This window comes from Clavelina lepadiformis, chromosome 4, assembly GCF_947623445.1.
Source record: "Clavelina lepadiformis chromosome 4, kaClaLepa1.1, whole genome shotgun sequence".
Lineage (NCBI taxonomy): Eukaryota > Metazoa > Chordata > Ascidiacea > Aplousobranchia > Clavelinidae > Clavelina > Clavelina lepadiformis.
Genome location: NC_135243.1, coordinates 839,619 through 853,247, shown reverse-complemented (window position 1 = coordinate 853,247; position 13,629 = coordinate 839,619). Strand labels below are relative to the sequence as shown.

The 13,629-nt window shown below is 36.8% G+C and overlaps 1 protein-coding gene across 1 annotated transcript; it reads left to right on the top strand.

The window, feature by feature from the left end:
* Positions 1-2,241: 2,241 nt before the first annotated feature.
* Positions 2,242-6,779, top strand: LOC143451732 (corticotropin-releasing factor receptor 2-like). The gene is made up of 12 exons (XM_076952454.1): positions 2,242-2,365; positions 3,066-3,121; positions 3,223-3,320; positions 3,455-3,589; positions 3,787-3,866; positions 4,125-4,246; positions 4,709-4,829; positions 5,038-5,456; positions 5,656-5,672; positions 5,740-5,873; positions 6,192-6,413; positions 6,648-6,779. The coding sequence occupies exons 1-12, from the start codon at positions 2,318-2,320 to the stop codon at positions 6,777-6,779; spliced, it is 1,584 nt and encodes a 527-aa protein (XP_076808569.1). The 5' UTR covers positions 2,242-2,317.
* Positions 6,780-13,629: the final 6,850 nt, after the last annotated feature.

Below are 13,629 nucleotides of genomic sequence, written 5' to 3'. Positions count from 1 at the left end.
CACAGTTCCCGTAAATGAGTTATTGCCGGTACGGTGTACCTGCAAGGGAGAAACGCCAAGATGTCAAAAAGTGATAAGTTAGTTAGTTAAAGTAGAAAGTTAAAAGTTTTGATACGAAATGAAACAAAATTTTCCGTGTAAAGTTTTTAATAGATATTTGCATCAAACGTAGTCACCGCTTTATAAACCTACTCAGGACCAGAATTCTTTTACACTCAACGACCGTGTCAATTTATCTTACTTGTTGTCCTGCTTTTAGCACCCTTTTGTTCAAAATTTGGGGAACAGTCCCCTCTTTTTCGAAAGTTAAGAAATGTCCCACTTGGAAAATAGGCCCTAATCCTTGGTTATGGCTGCATTTAATAGCGTCAATATTTTGTTTCTCTGATAAATTTTGGAGTCTATCATGACATATGTTGCAAACACAACACTTCTCGTCAAGATTCTTGAGATAAATAGCGCATGGTTTTGCCTGCATTTACTAACGTGGCCTGACAATTATAGCAAATATCACAGCTACCGCCAACTAACGGCTAATGCAATCCAGCTGTCAGTCATAGAAAATTCCCGCCCAACACAGGAAGCGTTTAGACCTAAGTAGTTTTAATAAGTCATATCATATAGTTTGGAAATAACATAATTAGGGGAACTATTAATAGGAAAGAAAGATAAAATTTTTCGAGAGGTAGTCGACTCAAAACATGTCGCAAACGGTCTTTCATTAAAACATCAATTGCTATTCTTGCACTTAGTGCAGAAGTGCACCGTCAGTCTGTTCACGATGTATCGATTCGAAAAAAGTTAATATTGCTGGAATTGGGGAGGAATTTGTTTGACCGTCAACACAGCGTTGGTTCTGGTGAAAATCCAACACAGCGCCAACATGCGGGGACTAAACTTACAATGAATCTGTTACCAAATTACTCGTTACCTAACAACAATGAACAACAACGGGAAGCTTCAGCTTTTCTACGTATTCATGTTAACACGCAATTCTCTTATAACTTAAATCTTTTTTAAAAATATTGCATTTTTATAGAAAGTTGTTTGTAATATTAATAATTGTTTGTAAAGTAATATTTACAGGTTCTTTAGACCACCCTAGAGCGCATTGCAAGTAAGTTGGCTGCTTAGGGGAGTATATATGACGAATGCTTCGAAACAGTTGTGTCTTTGATGAGGTTAACAGGAACAGATAAATCAACATTAAAATTCTGTTCTTTCATAACTTACAAATTTTCCGAAATCGTTAAATTTAGCTGCGAAATTTTCCTTGTGGAGTAGTTGCTGAAAGGAATGATTTTATTGCCACACAATTTCCCACAGTATAAAAGAATCTAAAAATACAAGACTTCGACGAGCAAGTGCGGACGAAATTTGACACTAAGGCGTTAATTTTACCTCGCGATAACTTTCGTACTGTACTTAACGATTTTGTTTAATTTCCTTCTGTAATTTTCACTCGTAGCTGGTAAAAAAAAACTTTCCAGATGACAACAACAAACGAGCTCTTTTACAATTATAGACTTGAAAATTTCTCGTTTGCAAGAAACTCGCAAATAGACACTCAAAAATTGTGGTTTATAAAACAGATATAACTTAATTGTACAAAATTACAATCCAGGTTTTGAAAATCAAGATTTATTGGCAGGATTGCAGCAAGACAAATGAATAGAAAAATGGCATTATTGAGTTATAAGTACTAAATATGGCCTCGAATTTACACTCTAATTGGATATAGTCCAACTTCAAAAGAAATGGCATCGCGCAAAATTAAATTTTCTTCATATAGTAGTTTGCCATATGCTTGTGTAGTCAGTTCAGTGCAGGGCTGTAGAGTGACGTGGTGTCGTGGTGGATTTATAAAACCACCCGCATTGATGGAGCTTGCCGTGTTTATTGAAATCTCTGCTCAGTTGTTTCTTTTATGTTTGCGGTCTGTTGTTTTACTCGAACTTTTATTGTTCGACTTGCTTGTGTCAATCATGACTGTTTTCACTTTCTGTCTTCAAAGAAAGATTTATAAGTTAGGCATAATGAAAAGTTTATAAAGTCTATGTTATAGCCATAGAAAGTCCGTATGTTGTTGCAATAAAAGCAACAGTTTTAGTGCGAGGTGTCTGATTTACAGATATAACCCGAGCAGAAGATGTGTTCAGGAATTAATGAGTATGCTTTGATTAATAAAGTAGTCGGGATGAAATTAAACAAATTTTGTTCGCTTTTTTGCATTAGCTATAGGCCTGTATAAGAAAAATTTTAATTAATAGATTGTTTAAGTAATGTCATCACTGACAATGGTGTCATTCTTATAAAAATGAATTTTCAAACAGTTCCAGTAGTTTTGGCTTTCTTGGCGGCACAGGTAAAATCACAGTTCAAAATAGGTGATAAAATATAACATCTTGCGCCTAACAATGTGACCATGTTGCTGTAATTTGCATTTGTAGGTTGTCAACTAACCAAGACATGCAGAGTTTTGTCGTTTATCAATGTAATTATCACATAACAATTGCTGTAGTTTATAACTCTGCGTTTGTTTCTGAGCAAACAAACTTTCGGTAAAAACAAAAGCGCACGTGATTTTCTGCGGCTTTTTTGACAGAAAAAGTTCTATAAGAGATTCAGCAATTTATCTTCAACCTTTTACTAACCTTGGGTGTCTTAATGTTTCATTACTTCTGTCATAATCTTTGCGACTTAAAAAAAAACTTAAAATAAACAGAATAGAATAAGTATAGAGCTGATAGAACATGATCAAAATAGAATTCTCGTTTCTAAAAACATTTTTCATGTTTTATTCTGAAATTAATAAAACTAATTGATACTGAGTCATATAAAAAACTAAACCATAAAATCCTGTTGTACATTTGAACTGAAATGCGAAATAAACTAGGATGACGTAACAAGTACTGGAATTGACGTTCGCTCTATATCACCGCTGTGAGGATGCGAGCTTTCATTTCTTACGTCACTTTCAAATATCAACAACACTTCTGGTGGATTGTATAGAGTTGATTGATTTTTAATTTTTATATTTTTCATTGTTTTTATTCCTTTTTCAGTTGATGGTCAGTGGGATCACTTCAATAAACTTGGACAAGATGTGCGCCAATTATATGTAATCGCTTTATATCGAAAATGATGTCATAATAGTTCTCTGTGACGTCTTGTTTTAATCGAACATGCTACTACTTTATTTATTTTTCCTATTCCACCCAGCCAAGAACCCCACGATAAAGAAAATGAGTTTCTGGGAGAGAAACAGACGAGTTGCGTCATCATTGCCGAATTCTGTCAAAATTACACCAAAGTACCCGGTATGACAATATTATGACGAAACAATCTCTTGTCTCAATCTCAACTAACAAACACACAAACAATCTGAGATTTTCACAAAACTAGAAATACTCAATATTTCCACAAAATCCTCACCTTACTTTCCTTGCTAAAGGTCACTGCCCTTACGTCAACACCCACGTGACCAACATGATTCCTCCGGATGTCTGCTTTCCCCAAACGCTTGGTGGCGGCATTGCCTACACGAGATGTTTTAAGAAGCTCAATGGAGTTCATTACAACATCTCATGTATGAGGGTTATAACCTGAACGACATTAAGTTATTTGCAGTATACTTTCTATATTCTTATTGCAATGGAGCAGTCTATATTAGGCTACTGTTTGCAAATAGATAAACTTAGAATTTTATATGACATTTCATAGCCTACAAGGTTATCGTTGAAAATAAATGGAACATTCTTATGAGTTACTTTCTTTGAAATCCAGTTAACGCGACTCGCAACTGTGAATCAGACGGAAGATGGTCTCGTATTAATTTTACTGCTTGTCGTCCAATACCGGACTCGGTCAGTTCTGCATGAATGCTTTCACATAAAAATTTTATAACCTGCACGGATAGATTTAATAATTTAAGAATAACAACAAATAGAACTTACATTCAATTAACTTTAAATAAATTCAATTAAGATTCAACAATCTTTATCAATTTATATGGTCAAGATTGCTTGCTTGTCTCGAATTATATGATTCAATACTAACATCGCTTGGGATGGGATAGAAATTTTTAAATCTAAAAATTGATTTACAGGATTTTTAAATTTCAGAGTGACCCTGCCGAAGATTACGTCAATGCCCATCTCAAGATTGTCGTCATCATAACCTATGTAGGCAGGGGACTTTCCCTCTTCACATTGATCATCGCTTTTTTACTCTTCTGGAGACTCAGGTACATCTATGGCGGACGACATCGATTGTAAAACATCGCAATAACTCGATTTAGAGGTCATTGACCTCGTATTCTTTGATCTCAGTCTTAGCCATTTGAGACCTTGAGTCATGATTATACTGTGGCTTCAAGTAAATTCAATTATGACCTAAACGAAGTTTTGGAAAATTCACAGAGAGGTGATGACGAAAATTCGCGGCTTTACGCGATAGAAGTTCTGCAACGATTCAATTATAATAAACTGGTTATAAGAAAGTGTATGGTTTGCATGTTGAAAGTTAAAAGAGGTATGTGAGAAAAATATCTCTTGTATAGGGAGGACTCTATGGCATAAACGCTATGCTAACACTTTATACAAAGCATGAAGTGAAATCCAACTCTATTGTTCTCTTGGAAAAAATAGGTTATTTCGGCTTTATTACGGCATGCATACGTCATTTTGTTTACGTCATCACGTTGTAGAAGCATCTGGTGTTGGAGAAATATCATTCATTGGAATCTTGCTACGTCACTCATTCTGCAAAACGTCATCTGGCTAATTCATAGTTTCTTCACCAGCTACCATGCAAGAAAAAAGAATGAGGTATTTTGACGTAATTAGTATGACGTAAACGATATCTTATGCTTACCATTACTCTTACAACGAAGCTAATTAGAATGTTTAAGTTTAAGTTTAATTACAAATTTACGGTTTGTTGTATCGACATTTTTTGGTAAAAGAAATATCTTTATATAATATGTGCAAGTCTGCACAATTGTTTATGCCACTTCTTCTTCACACAATCGCCCAGGTTTGGTTCCAGATTCTATGTCGCGTCCTGGCCGCCACCTCCATCTACTCTCAAGTGGCCACCTACTGCTGGATGTTCGTGGAAGGCGTCTACCTTCACATGATGGTGGTCATGGCTTACACGTACGACAGGTTCAGCATAAAGCTATACATGGCGCTAGGTTGGGGTAAGTCAGGATTAATTACAGTTGCTTTGATCAATATTTCGATTCCCATTTTACGAGTCGGTCGGTTTGAAGAAATAATTATTCTTCATCATACATTTATTTATTTTTGCCAAATTTTGGTGACAGGGTATCATGGTCACGTGGCAATATCAAAGCGAACTACACGCATAGTGACCATTGTGATGTCAGATAAGTCCATTGTTACCACAATTGTCTTTGGCTTCTACAAAATCCTTTCCAAACAACAGACTTAGTCAGGTTATTTAATGTCATTTATGTCACGCAACTTAAAATTGGTCCGAATATTAACATCCTAAAACTTGTCCCAACTCTTTTTATTACGTTAAGAACGTTTTGTTAATAGCACTGTAGGAGTATAAAGGATTTATTTGTGTTTTTGTACGTGTTTCTGAGATGTTGCATAAACCAAAGCTTATACCTGTTTCATTAAGCTGTTTGTATCAGATATGTTCAGCAAAAATTTCACCGAAAACATGTTAATTAATTACTAATAACACAAGATGTCTATGACGCAGATACACCGGTCCCAATCACGGTTATATGGGCGGTGCTCAAAGCGGTTTATGAGGACAAAGAATGCTGGATGCAGAACCCGACGGATACCTGGGTCGAATATTTCTACCAGATTCCCATCTTTGTCTTGTTCGCGGTAAGTTTTTTATGACGTCACATTATAACAATGATCAGAATTAAGTATTGGCAATAGCAGTCAAGATCAGAACTACCAGTCGCTCGGAGTAACTTATTTGAAATAATTTTTGCCATCAATTTCTTAGTAAACCTGAAAAAGAAACTTATGCTTGCGAACGCTCGTGTAGAAGAATCAAAAATAAAGTTAACTTTCAAAGTGCGACCACCTTATATCTTGTTTTTATTTTACTATCTACTGGGTCAACACGGTTCATCCACCATCAACCAAGTAATTTATGACGCTTTGGAATTAAAACATTTATTTCCTTCTAAACAGATCAACGCGTTGATAATGGTGAATGTCGTCCGAATTTTGGTCACTAAACTCATCAAGCAGAACTCGCTGGAAAGTGCAGTGACGTATTCAAAAGCAGTGAAGGCGGCTTTCTTTCTCTTCAACCTTCTTGGAATTACTTACATCTTGTTTTTTCTCAGTCCGGGAGATGGCGCTGGTGAAATCGCTTTCTTCTACGTCAACGCCATCTTTCAGTCATTTCAGGTAAACTTGTTGATTTCTTCGATTGTGCGGTCAGAATTGTCTTTCATCTCCAATTTCCACCTGGCAGCTTTACCTACATGTCTTACAATCGCAATCTGCACATAATTGCGTTTCTCTACCATTTGTGTATTGACGTCATAGCAATCTGGCGTTTCACTGACGGAGCCATAAATGTTTTGATTAATACATTTCTGACGAATTTCAGACAACTTATTGTTTTCTATGACACGGCAGGGTTTCTTGGTCTGTTTCATTTATTGCTTGAGCAACTCGGAAATTCTGAACGCGGTTGGAAGGAATTGGCGGAAATGGCGTCACAATACAAGAGTGCCCTGCTTCGAGAAAGACCTCCGTGGTATTGGCTGATGTTTGATCTGCAATTTAATAAATATTTTTTACCAAATGAAGTTTCCCCCCCACCCAGCCACAGATCGAAGATGTCATGTCATTACTCAATATGATCGGTCTGTTTGGCTTATGACGTAATAATCACAGTTAAGGCATGATTATGAATATATTTAGTGAGACGTCACTCGACTCAATCCACATCACCGACCACTTATTTCCACGTAACCGTCAAGCTAGACAGGCATTGTGACGAATCCATAACTGAAAGACTAGAACCATTTCCTTCCCAGTTCCCACCAATTGCGCTCAGTCATTTTGCATGAAAAGAGTGCTCCGACGCTCCATCCAGCGGAAAACGATTTGTAGAAGCTCAGTGTATTACTTTGTGGCATCATCCCTGCTTAATACCATGTACTAACTAAATGCCTTTCATGTAAGTTGTTACGTCACTGTATTACAAAACCACCAACGACAAGCTTCGATGACGTCACACCTTGCCAACATAGCAGACGCTGTTACACGTCACACTCAAGTAATTACAAGGCGAGAAAGCAAAGTAGAAAATGCTAAAATAACAATGCAGTGTGGTATTGGATTAGATTCAATGATACTACATTAGCGGTCATATACACATAGAAACATTATTAACAACCATAACATCATGTTACCAATCATCAATAGTTTGAATATAACCGACAAAGCCAATGATTTGGTTAAGAATTTAGCTGTTGGTTGGTTGGTGATTATCAAATTGGCAATGACAAAGGAAAAAAAAATTTACTTGGAAAATCCAATAAAACATATGCAAATATACAAGGTAAGAAGGCAATGCTAGGAAGAGAATGAGGAAAGACAAAATCTAGAAATGAATACAAGTCACAATCTATAAACAAAAGAAATCAACTCAACTCTCTGAAAAGAGTCTGAAAAACAAGATTTATTGCCTCAAAACTGATGCAATCTTTGACTTTGTTGCTCCACCAAATGAGCAAAACACATAAAGTATTGTCACGTTTGACCTGATCTTAGATGGACAAGTTGTGACAATTTGATTTCAACATTCAGAGTAAAAAGTTAAAAATCTAAGAATCATATTGCGATGATGCCATGATCCTTCCATAGAAATCAAACGCTGGGAGAATATGGTGGAAGGGCAGGTTGTTCTGTGTACGGCGGTGGGACTGAAATATACAAATCAAATTGAATCACAGAAACAATGTGCTGACTCTCTTGCCCAACCGCAAAGAACAGCTTAAGATAATTGGAAAGTAAATCAACCTCAAAATGTACCATATTTGTCTTACAACTAAATAAGAATCATGAACTTTAGAACTCCAGTGAAAACTTGTAAATTCAACTTAAAGTATCACGTTAAGCCTTGACTTTTGATACAACGAATATCACAATCCAGAATTCATTTTCATGGGATTGATCCCAAAATATTACCTGGTGCTTGGACGTTGGAGACTGCACTCATGCCGTCCACGTAAGCTCGTACCAGCATCTGCGCCAATTGTTGTCGTTCTGCTTGATTGACACCTTCAATATAAGTGACCATCGCTCGAAATGGACAGTCAAAGTCATTTGAGTTCATCGCTCTATAAATCTGTAATGGAATAAATGTGCAAATTAAAGCAAAGCAGAATTCCATGAAAAATAGTGAACTCCAGTCGTCAAAACTGAGAAGTTGAAAGGAATTCTCAGAGTTGACTTGACACGCACCAATTATAATCATAACTGAATCCCACGTAGAGCAAATAAGACCAATTATTATCACTTCCGCTTTCAATTATGTCTCAATAAAGACAAGAGTCAAGGAGTCAAAAGCAAAATGAAAAGCAGAAATAACAAAGAAATCAAAAAATCTTGCTTTAGTTTGTTGTCCGCATATTTTAATTTCAAACCCTGCACTAGCAGAAATATATGGTTGGTTGCTTCCTACATTAAACATCCGAAATGTGGCGACCACACAAAGCAAACTTACCAGTAACCTTGAAAAGTAAAAGAAATATTTCCAAAACCAGCACCATTTTTACAAGTGAATTTTTTCCAAGGAACTGTTGTTTTAATTAAGGACAAACACCAAAATGATCTTAATTATTTCAAACCGCATTGTAAAGATCAAAATACGGAGTGCTTAGTTACGTTTAAACGAATTTTGATTTCCATAACTCCATTAAAATCTAATGTTGGAAGAAATATCAGACTTACACAGTAAGGTGGTCCGCACAGCAGCATACACGGAAAGCATCCTATCCACACGAGGGGGTTGTAACACTCATTGAAGCGTTGGCGAAAGTTTGTGATGCAAAAATTGGAGCCCTCCGCAGAGTAGGAGCCGGAAGATTGCGCAAATCTTGTCTTGTACCAGGCCTTTAGAGCTGGTCCAACTTTGACCTATGCACGTCGGTAAATATTTATGAATCGCACAGATATCCAACAATGACCAACACTGCGATACTGACATATCATTAAGCTAGTTTGACAATTATCAATGCATTATCCACTATCCAGGTGCCACAGCCTTTGAATCGATCACTGTAACTAATTTTCAGTGTTTTAAACGAGACCGTATAGAAACTGAATTGTTATGTAACGTGCAAAAAGACGATTAAATAAAGTGACAAAAAAATATTAGCAATTAAATATAAAAAATAAATATAAAAACATTTTTTTCGTGGCATCTTCTTTAGGTTTGACAAGTAACGGTTTGTTTGCGATGAGATGCGATACAGGGAAAATTTGTGTTCCAGGTGGGAGATCCATGCTTCGGGATTGAATTTCCAAAAGGTAGAAAGCTTGACGTGTGAAAACAAATCGTTTCGCGAGGTATTGTCCTGTGTCCGCACACTTGTCTGTAATTTATTGTCAGCACCCAGACCAGAGGTTCCAGCCGCCTCAATGCTGGGGGGATCTGACGATTGTTCTCCGTTTCCGCTCGACATGGTCGTATCCTGAATTGACTCGTCGGGCCGCGGGGTTAATCGTGTGCTAACGTGGTACTTTGACTTAGTTTTGCCTGGTATTGAAGTAACTTTTCGTTGTGTCGGCAACGGTTTTGACATTTATCAGAACCGATAAAAATTACGACGACACCACGAAAAACATTTCGGTCCCAAGAGAACCCGAAGAAAAAATTTTTTAACAAAAACTTTTATTTCATACTACAGCGCGATGTGAAAATGATAGCCTAAGCTAGGTGAGCATGCATTCCAAGCTGATGAGCGTGCATTACAAACTAGGGTTTCAGCTAGATGTAAAAAAACATGCAAAATCCACTTACCAGTGAAGAATGGCTGTAAGGATTGAAACACGTCGGGTCAACGTCGGGGTCACCAAAATGCAGAGGTCTTGCACTGCTTGTCAGTCTTAACTTGTGATTTCGGACTTAATTTACCTGCCGATTTAATGATCTGACTTCGTGGTTGCGTGCGGTTAGAATCCTCGAACCTTTTACTAGCCGAAAGCTCTTACGTTATTACAGATACAGTTTATCATAAACGATCCTTTATTGTAGGAACTGTACAGATTCCGAATATGACACAATCACAAACTTAGCATTAACCATTTGAAACAAGTCTAACGAATTACAATTAACGCGAATGACGTAATACGTTCGTACGATTCTGTATCTCTGTCTGAGCGGTTACTCGCACAGAAGTTTGAGCTTATAACAGCGTGGAGCGGTGTGAGGGGAAATAAGCGACACAAAATACACGAACATTTCAGAACGTGCGAACGATAAACACAAAGCGTTGGCAATGGGAATTACATTCAGTTAAAACTAGGATGTTATGAAATCACCTGGTTACGTACTAAACGGCGTTTTCACATAAAGTTATTTAGAGCAAGTTTCCAAATATTAGACGACAATTGCAGTTTTATCAATAAACAATATTTCAATAATTAACTGGCGAATACGTTCCCACGAATTATATAATGGTATTAAAAATGCCTCCCAGGCCACTACAGTGTCATAAAGATAATCTGCCATTGAACCATTGACATATTTTTTCCAGGTCTAGCGAAGGGCGACAACGCCATGAACAGATAAACGTTTAAATAATATTTGTAAATGTTGTAAATGTTCTTCTTGATGACGAGATAACAATAAGACGTCATTAAGGTATAAGAAACAAAAATTTACATCTCTCGTAATTGAATCCATAAAACATTCAAAGCTTTGAACAGAAGCTAAAAGCCGACTTTGCTTTATCTTCGGAGGCAATGGGGATTTGAAAGAATGCTTTTAATAAGTCACACTTGGAAAAGATTGTTGCATCGTGTAACTCACTAGTGAAATCTCGCAAATTGGAAATTTGTAACGGTCAGATTTGGTGACAAGGTTGAGATTACGAAAATCACCTACAATTCTCACACCACCGTTTGATTTTTTTACCAAGTGTATGGGACTAGACCATGTGGAGTTGCTGGGTTCAATGATGCCTTGGTTGATCATTTTAACAAGTTCTTCTTTAGCTGCGCGACGTTTCTCGAAAGATAAACGCCTCGCAGGAGAATGGAATGGAGGTCCAGTCGTCTCGATTTTATGCTGAACCTTGTGCTTAATTACTCGCGAACGCAAAGAAGCATCAAAAATTTCCTGGTAAATACCGCGAAATTCGGCCAAACTCTTATCAGATGGTGCGCTAAGCGCTTGTGCTAAAACGATGAACTTTCTCTGTCGTCGAAAGTACTTTGCCTGTCCTGGTCAACCAACAAACTAAAACGCTTCAACAAATCCGCACCAAGAATCGGATGAGGGATTGAAGCGTTGAAGCGTTGAAGCGAAAGTAAATTGAAACTTGCAAGTGAACTCATGAAGACAGACGTCAATGGATTTGTAACCGTAAGCCTGGATGGGACTATTATTTAAGGTGGAAAAAATGAAGTTTTTTGGGTATTATCGAAACAAGTAAGAGACAAAGGGAACAAAATAAAGTAATAACCTGGAAAAGTTGTTAGTCACAATTATTGTAACAAAATTAATTCAATTGGTAACAAGGTAATATCCAACCAAGGAAAAGCGTTAAAAATATCTTTACAACCAGATTCAAGTTCTGCGGACCAGCAGCAAATAATTAATGGAGAAAATTCGAGAACCAAACTTACATCGCCAACATGGCAGAAAACCAACACAATGAACTGGATTTAAAACTGTGAAACGATTTAAAAACTTTAAAGCTTTAAATGTTCTTACGTTTTAATGTTCTTTAATTCTGTCATGTCCCCAATGAAATAACGGAGATTTATTTACCAAATTGCCTGGACCCAAAAACACAAAATAAAGGAACCGACCGGTTTTAAAACGTGGCTACTTCAAGCCGTGATTCCAGTCCAATGAAAAACGCAGCAACGAGACTGAAAGACACACTATAAATTGAATTACGTCATAATTACGTTGGCGCGTGCACTTTAAAGGTGATTGTCCATAAACATAAATTATTTAAGCAGAGTGGCAATTTCGCGGCTAGAATTTTACTTTATGTTAACAGAGTTAACTGTTTAATGTTAAAACCTAAGAATAGGACACAATAGGTTGATAGGGTAAGTAAAAACAGTAAGTAAGCAAGTACCTAAACTACAATAACTATAAAAACGAATTCTGCCATAGTGTTATTCCAACGTTTAAAGCAACTGGCCTCATGCAGCTTGAATTTTCTGGCCTATACCATGCTCAGGAATCCCTTGTCAGTTCCTTCTTTAAAATTCCTATACTTCCTAGGTTATGACGTAAACGAAGAGCGATCTTTGTGAAAACTTTTTGCGCTGATGTTAAAGGAAACGGAGTTTAACGGTCGAAAGTGTCCAATCTTTAGCTTTACAAATCATGATGTTTTCAATATTGTCAGTAGTGTGCCGAGTTTTTCAGCAAGTATAGCTTATATTAATATACTGCAGATATCTGTTTGATAGTTTTCTGTACAGCTTTTTCTAAACCGATGGAACTGAGTCATATATTTGCGTAAATTTGAAATTGAAATTGAATTACTCAAACAGATGATAAGAATTTGGAAAATCGACTCTTTTTTGTCAAATTTTTGAGCTTTATGGAATTTGTTTTGCGCATTGAAATCAAGGTCAACAAGAAAGCTTAACATGTCATTGCATTATAAAGTTTTTACATGTAAAAATTGTCGCTTGAACAATACTTTCATATTTTGACAGTGATGCTGATTGTATGCGGTTGAGTCGATGCTGAAGAACAGTTTCGATTCAAAACCACACAGTGACCTTCACCTTCACAGTGCAGTTAACCTTCAGTTAACCTTCTGTTCACCTTGCAGTTAACCTTCACAGTGCAGACAACTTATATCTTGCTTTATATTTTACTACCTACTGGGTTAACACGGATCAGCCATAATCAGCTCAGCTAACATCTAATTTGTTTGGCGGACAGTTCTAAATTCGTACGATACTCTACGTAATAGAACACAATATAAAATGTGTGAAAATCGGAACTCGCACAGAGGCTAGCTCGGTCATTTGCTACGCTTTGGTCATTTTCCTTTAACTTTTCGTTTTCCTCCTTAATTTACATTCTTGCGTTGATTACTTTTCTTTATATGCCTTTGCGTCTCCGACTTTGTTGAATACCAAGAACCTTAACTTACATTACGCTTGTCAGTTTGTAAATAAAATTGTTTTATCAGTTTTTGATTTGTAGACTGTTCTAACGAGCACGCGCAGACCCAAGTGTCCTCGCAACCTTCAACCACAAGTGAAGTCAGATATAGCCCGTTATTTGGTGCATCTTTATCTCTCAACAACTCAGACGGCCACATGTTCAATATCCAAACTCGGCTGACTGCTCTAGACACTGGTCCGGCTACTGCTACTTTTTTGTTAAATCAAAACCATAAATGAA

Bases quoted from the DNA above. Each gene is read 5' to 3' on its own strand.
- LOC143451732 (XM_076952454.1), top strand. From the start codon at position 2,318: ATGAATTTTCAAACAGTTCCAGTAGTTTTGGCTTTCTTGGCGGCACAG. The intron at 3,122-3,222 runs GTAATCGCTTTA...TATTCCACCCAG, and splicing joins AAGATGTGCGCCAATTATAT to CCAAGAACCCCACGATAAAG. The intron at 3,590-3,786 runs GTATGAGGGTTA...TTTGAAATCCAG, and splicing joins AGTTCATTACAACATCTCAT to TTAACGCGACTCGCAACTGT.